The sequence below is a fragment of the Priapulus caudatus genome, unplaced genomic scaffold (genome assembly GCF_000485595.1).
Source record: "Priapulus caudatus unplaced genomic scaffold, Priapulus_caudatus-5.0.1 Scaffold645, whole genome shotgun sequence".
NCBI classification, from domain to species: Eukaryota; Metazoa; Priapulida; class Priapulimorpha; order Priapulimorphida; family Priapulidae; genus Priapulus; species Priapulus caudatus.
In genome coordinates, this window is record NW_014577706.1 from 1 (window position 1) to 7508 (window position 7508).

The 7508-nt window shown below is 41.7% G+C and overlaps 1 protein-coding gene across 1 annotated transcript in view; it reads right to left on the reverse strand.

The window, feature by feature from the left end:
* Nucleotides 1-696: 696 nt before the first annotated feature.
* Nucleotides 697-7508, reverse strand: part of LOC106812411 (N-acetylglucosamine-1-phosphodiester alpha-N-acetylglucosaminidase-like) — a 20260-nt gene continuing 13448 nt past the window's right edge. Inside the window, exons 7-12 of the mRNA XM_014816285.1 lie at nucleotides 5904-6106; nucleotides 5594-5641; nucleotides 4203-4331; nucleotides 2619-2741; nucleotides 2240-2309; nucleotides 697-1847 (exon numbers count right to left, since the gene is read on the reverse strand). Coding sequence (XP_014671771.1) covers nucleotides 1682-1847; nucleotides 2240-2309; nucleotides 2619-2741; nucleotides 4203-4331; nucleotides 5594-5641; nucleotides 5904-6106 — 739 coding nt within the window. The 3' untranslated portion in view covers nucleotides 697-1681. The remainder of the gene's footprint in view (nucleotides 1848-2239; nucleotides 2310-2618; nucleotides 2742-4202; nucleotides 4332-5593; nucleotides 5642-5903; nucleotides 6107-7508) is intronic.

Here is a 7508-nt window from a genome sequence, read left to right on the forward strand (position 1 = left end):
TCCCGGACCCAACCCGCTCAGTGCAAGCCGCACACACGTATCAGAGTCTAACAGTTTCCAGGGGCGTGTACAGGGGGGGTCCCAGGGCGTCCGGCACCCCCTCATGCTCGCGCAGAAAACGCATCTGAGGGGTACTAATTTCAAAAAATTTGTGGGGGAGAGCCCCCCCCCCTTCGCGTGCTCCTAACACCCACCCCCCCAGGGTTCATAGTAGTAAGACACATGTTGAAATAAGGACTTATAAGACCCTTTCCGGAGGCCAAAATAAGACTTTTTTACGCGATTTCTGATAGATCATCGACTATTAAAGTGCACTAATAATATTTATATACACAATTGCACAGCAGATTTAATTATTCCGTATTATATATACAACAAAAAGGACAAAAAATAAGGACTATTAAGTACTTTTCTAAGATTTCAACAAAAATAAGTATTAATAAGGGCCCTTATTTTATTTTTGGCAAAATAAGTACTTATAAGACTTTGGAAGACCCACTACGAACCCTGCCCCCCCCCCCCTTTCGAAAATCCTGCGTACGCCACTGATCAGGAGTGTATAATATGAACTATATTAGTGTACTTATTAGTTACAGATAGTTATACTTAGTTATATTAGTTACTTATTTGTGTAAACTATATAAAATTATGTCGGATCACTCATAATAATGATGGATTTCGGAGCGTAGCTAAATCTCATATTAACCACAGAAATGGCTATATTTGTTTAGCAGGCTTGACATTAGCTAGCCTATTGACATAATCTGCCGCAGTAGTTTGAAAGGGCAGAAACGAAAATGACATATATCGTTCTAATTTATAATTATATTAAACGGAAGGATTAACGTTTCGCGGCAACAACAAAAGTATTAGCCAGTACGGGTACGTATACCCAGCAATGTACACTATACAAAAACAATACTACAACATGAAATATTGCCAAATAGATTTACTGAACATTATTTACATTTTAGATGATGGAAATAATAAATTAATCATACACGTATAATTAATTATCAATTTTATGTAATTAATAATAATTATCTCCCGTTGAGTCACTATATAATAAAGCACCACCCACATAATATCTACCCACATATATAAGACTTATATATATCTAAGACTTATATAATCAATATCTACCCACATTACAAGAAAGAATTCTTTATCATTTTGTTGACACTAGTTGTAGGTGGGTGAAATGTTCATAAAACATAGGACTGGTAAATGTCAGCACACCAAAGCATTGTTTCCTTACAGATAGTAATAACAGAGAAAACGCCAACAAAATGTTGTTGGTCAACTTTTCCGTTTACTAGTTGGCTTGTAGTCATAGACTAAACTGTATTAAATTCAGATTTACTAAACAAGAGCGTATAACAATTTTATCACTGTTACTAGAAAAGGATATTATACACTATATATGATTCTGGACTCTGTATATACACAATCTAGATAGTACCAACTTGTTCAACTATAATTAAATTCTATCAGGAGTATATACGCTATTACGTACTCCTGGTTTTGTGTAACTTGCAAGCACTGATCTCTACTATACTAACTTTGCTAACGTTACTAGCGTTAGTATAGTAGAGATCAGTGCTTGCATGTCATCATCTTCACGTTGCCATGACAACCAAATTTGACCCGTGAATGACGCACATCAATGCACAGTATGGTTTCATTCTTCCTCTGTCTCCTCTTGTTCGCTGTCATCCTCCACCATCTGATACGTGAGGCTAGCACTGCTGCTCTGCTTGCTAACTCGTGAACAAAGAAGCGTCATGTTCATGACGATACTCAGCGCAGCAACAGCTGACAATATCACTGCCGATATGATCCATATCCTGGTGAATAATAAGGGAGCACGTGACGAAATTAGGCAGTATCACGAGATTGAAATTCACAGCGTGGTTGTCATTTTCATAACAATGTGACACTATGTATGAACAATGTGTCACATCTATACTCCGCTAAATGTCCCTGTCATATATGTAGCCCATCAACAGTCCTGCTTTGTGCTGAATACTTAGTTTAAGCGAATATAATTACCCAGCAGTAATTCAATATTGACACCAAAATGAAACAGATGTAGGAACTACTCAGTAGATCCGGTAATTTGGTAATTCGGTAACTCGGTAATCCGGTAACGTAGGATGCGGTATTTCGTTTGTATATTGATTTCGGTGTAAATATAAACACTCGTAGACATGGAGAGTAATATTTCATGTGAACGCACCTGTACTCGGCTAGAAGTTCCTTGCTATGCTTATAGGCATTTAACGAATGTTGAGAAACACAACGTGCATCTGGAACAAAATAAAACATGCAGATTAAACACTGAAATATCCACTTTCAATCGAGGTTGAGATATATTTTAGCAAAGTATCCTATGCAAAGTATGCAAGTACGCTAAGTACACACACACACTGGCAACTATATTACAACCAACACGAGTTCACACACAAAAAAGGAAGGTAATAGTCACGATAGAATGCAAGCAAGCTCTAGCCACCTAACATTATATATCTTGCTTAATGGCGAACCAAAGAAAAACAAAAGCGCAGTCTGCATCACTACAATAATCGACAACCCACAGCATGTTTTTTTTAACTTACATGATTCCACAAGTTCGATTCCTGAGGTGTTAGTGCACACTCCTGTAACGTGGTCACAGCTGCATTCGTGGTGACAATAGCTTTTCAACTGGCACCCTATGCCATAGCGACCAGGTGGACACACTGCCGGCAGGTACAAATAGCAATTGATAAGCAAGAAACCAGATGAAACGAGTATAATATCTAGACGAAAGTTACATAACCATACTGCTTGATCCCGCTGTTTAATCATATCAGTACCACGACTTAATGGCCCAGTCACACATACACAACACACGGCCCGCGCACTGAAAAATTAGCAATTTTGGCAAGTGCGTTGTCGTTCGCTGGGTGTGCGTCAGCATTCGTTACTCGTTCGTCGAGCGCGCTGGACCAACGCCATGCATTCGTTGTCATTCGCTGTGTGCGTCGGGATTTTTGTGCATGCACAAAAATGTGCGCGGAGCTCGACGCATGAATGTACACGCCAGAAGGACGACAGACACGCGCAGAGCGCACTGGACCAACGCCAGACACACGCGGAGCACACGCTGGGTATTCGTTGTATGTTCGTCGGCTGAGGTGTAGCGAACACCTAGCGCACACCAAGCGCACACCTAGCGTGATTCTAACGCATGTCCAGCGAGCATTCTTCTAGCGTGTTCCTAGCGTGTACGCAGCGTGTAGCCATGGGGTATATAAACGGGTCCCCCCCCCCTTCTCATCATCACTTCTCCTCCGACCCTCATGGGTGATGACAGAGATTCCTGCTGATCGTGTCTAGAAGAACCACCTCAGAAGATGGAGGATCCCGACAGGCTGCGACTACAATACAAAATCGTGGTTCTCCAACATCAGCAGAACCTCATGCAACTGGCATTTCACCAAGTCCATGTCATCAGAAGAATGAGAAAGAGAAGAGGTCAACGGAGGTTCTGGGTCCGACCGTGGATCGGTAGGCGACGACAGTTTGGCCTGTTATAGCTACTTGTTGAACTCCGTAACGAAGACCAGGCAGCCTACAAGAACTTCATGCGGATGCCCCCCCCCCCGAGATGTTCGACAAGCTGCTAACCAGAATGGGTCCGAGGATCACCAAGCAGAATACAACCTACAGAGAGGCCCTCAACCCTGGCCTGAAGCTTGCCCTTACTCTGCGCCATCTTGCCTATGGGACCAAGTATCACTCAATGTTCTATGGGTGGAGGGTGCCTTACAACACAATATCCCTGATCATGACCTGTTCGTTCGCTGACCTGACCGTTCGCTGGCTGTGCGGTGAATGAGCGGTGCATGCGCGGACCATTCGCTCCGTGCGCTAGCAACACGCTGTGCATTCGTTGGATTTTTTAACATGTGCGCCCTGTATACGCTCTGTATGCGCCCTGTATACGTGCAGCGTGCTAGCAACACGCTGTGCATTCGTTGTCAACTCGCTAGCTTCTCCCAAATCCTGACAAAAGTTGGGCGCACAACGACGCACTAATCTTATTTTCCATTTTTTGATTAATTTTAAATGCGCGGGCCGTGCGTCGCGTATGTGTGACTGGGCCATTAGCCAAAGAGGTGATTGAAATAAAAAAAATTTAATAAACATGCATATACCATTGTCACACGATAACCCCTGGTAGCCTGGTTTGCAAATGCAGGACCCGTCTCTGGGATGGCAGTATGTTGCATGCTGGCACTTGCACGCATGAGCACACCTCACCCCATAGGTTCCAAGTGGGCATGCTAAAAAACAACCATACGTGCCATATAAACCAACCGCTTCAGTTACCTCGGTTATTTTACACAATAAGAACACATTAAATAAGTTCATTCGGTTGGTAGACTAATAGATCTAACTGGGTTAATTGTTACTCAACCATGAAGATTGGAAACGTACAGCTGACGAAACGTCTATCAGGAGGCTTTCTCAAAGCTGACAAAAGCTGACTCAAGGCTGTCAGCTTTGAAAAAGGCTCCTGATAGGAGGCGAAACGTCAGCTGCAAGTGTCCAATCTTCACGGCTGAGTAACAATTAACCGAGTTAGATCGAACAATAAGAACACTTGCACAAAATTGTTTACAGAAGATACGAGCAAAAGCAATTTGTTAAATTACATACATATGCTACACGACCATTTCACATTTTTACACTCTTGCAATAACCCATAATTAATGAACCCACACAATCTCGTTAAAACTATCTAATGGCTTCTCAAGTCAGTATATCACTGTGAACATATGTTCACATCAAGTAGTACTGAACATAAAACTTAAATTAACACAAAGCACTTAAGCACAGCACAGCATATCACGATATACATACTTAAGCTGCCTCTCTCCCAGAGGTTACCATGGCAGCAAGGACATGTATATACATATCATATATCAATCAACATGTATGCATGGTTATGTAAAGGTTTACAACTTCTTGAAGACAACTAGTTAAAACGAATTAAGAGTTAAATGTTTATTAAAAAATATATATCTAGAAAATAAAACACACGAGTTTATATATTTAATAAGGTTTTTACCATAAGCTGCAAACATAGGTTTGTATATTTCCATTATTATTGAGAATAAGCAACAATACACCCAACCAGACAGAGACCTACTATCACCCATAATGTATATGTTTTTAATATGCACCAACGGACCTGCTCCCTCCCTTCCACCCACTTCTGTCTTTGTTTTCACACATTCTTTCTCTTGTAACCGCTCACCGTTGTCGCAGAGTAATATACAAAGCTTGCCTATGTCCTGCTGCATTAAAATTGCCCAGACATTGGTGTCATTTTTGTGTAAGCCTAGTGGCACCACCTACTGGTGGATATAGTAATAGCTACCACCGGATACGACTACAATTAAAATGGTATGAACCCGACAGTTATTATCTCTTAGGGTGCATTGTTGTTATACATTCTACTACACTATGAAGTTGCTAATACCACAATTTAAGTTGAGTTTTTGTTTTACTGTATGAGCTGTAGTTATACGTAACTGCCTACCTGTATCACAGAATTCGCCAATCCAGCCTGCATCACATACACAACCTCCTAGAAACAATAAGAAATGAGCTAATGTCAATGCCCATCAAGCATGTCACGCAGCTTACATTAACCAGCAGCTGCTATGAGAACTATAACTTCACAGTACAGACTCGCCACAGTACAAATTACGTTTCACGTGCAGTGATTATGCGATAACAAATTACCCGGTGTACACACGCAGTGTGACTGCAGTTGTTGAGGTCACACAACGGAATATCACAGTGAGGCCCAGAGTATCACAGAATATAACAGAATATCACAGAATTACCCGGTGCACACACGCCGTGCTGGCTGCAGTTGTTGAAGTCACACAACAGAATATCACAGAAAGGAGGGCGCCACTGTCCAACACATTGACAGATGCCACGCACACAGTCTCCATGGCCGCTGCAGTTGCTGGGTTCGCAGAGAGGCTCGTGTGCACACAGTACCGTGCTCACGTGCCGAGCACAACTGTACGCCTTATCGGCACTAAACGGTAAAATGAATAGAAACATAAGTGCACACACATCTAGTGCAGATAGTGCATGTTACACATTCAGTGTAGATAGATAGCTGTTAGGGCTGCTAAAAACATAGAACCAGTCGACTGTAACTGCATTACCTTATTGAACACGCAGATTAGTGGCAACCACATGTGGCAATGACTAGCAGTTCTTAGTACAATAAGGGGGTGAATACGAAAGGTGTTCATTTGTATTTCTTTTCACAGCAGCATAAAATATCTTCACACACAATACTTTTGTTATGCACAGCCATTGAAGTGTACATATATATCAAGAGTAGATAAATAACAAGAGTGAGACAACCGATTCCCGCATTGTTAACCGATTTTTCTCATCAAAATTTACCACCAATAAAGAAGCAAGTGTATACGTTCCTCAGCTTATTATGACCACTAATCACTCACCTTCATGGTACTGATATTCGTTTAAACACTCCACCATAAATCTTGTAGCTATATAGTATTGACGAATCACAACTCCTCGCATAACAGAAATATTGAGCAAAACCAGAATTCTAAATATTGTTGGCGGCAATATATTTGTAACTAAAGCAGTAAATAAATAACCAAAGGAGTGAGGAATCCCACACAACCGCGAAAAATTCCATAACCAGCAATTTTTTAACAGAGTTTTGTCCTGCGAATCAAAATTTACGGGCACCATAAAGAAGCAAGCCCTCGTATACACGATTCCTGAGCTTATTATGAACCCATCAATCACTACTTCGTGGGTACTCCCGATAATCGTTTAGCATCTCTTACTATAGCTAGCGTCAATCTGCTCGTAACAATCGTAATCCTTGCACTGAGAACTGGAATTCGCGCCTTAACAATTCTACGTGCTTTTGTTTAAGACCTGTTTTAGCCATTATTTAGAAGCTATCGGGGCCGCCAATATTTAGGGGCAACGACGTTTCCCAAATCATGTCGTGCACCGATAGGGGGTTGAGAGACAATCTAGATTTCGAAATACTCATCGTTGATCCCTCCGGTGGAGCGATAACCCGCGAAGCCAGCGTGCAGTTATTGGTGAATCGGCAACACAGAAAATTGAGCATATCCTCATCATTACATAAGTAATCCAATACAAATTATAACAATTTCTAATGTAGTCAGTCACCTTCGCAGTAAGTATCAAACTATTACGCCGCCCACCACCCCCAGCAGGCGCAGGTAATCAAGTACATTAACCCTATCGGGTGCACGAATGATTTGGAAACGTCCGTTGGCTACATAATTGCCGCCCCGATAGCTTCTACATTAGTGCTAAACAGGCTCGCAACAAGTGCCATTTTAGCGGTAAATTGTGGCGATATTCAGTCTCGGTGCCAAGATTACGATTTACAGCAATACGCTAGCAAATATATG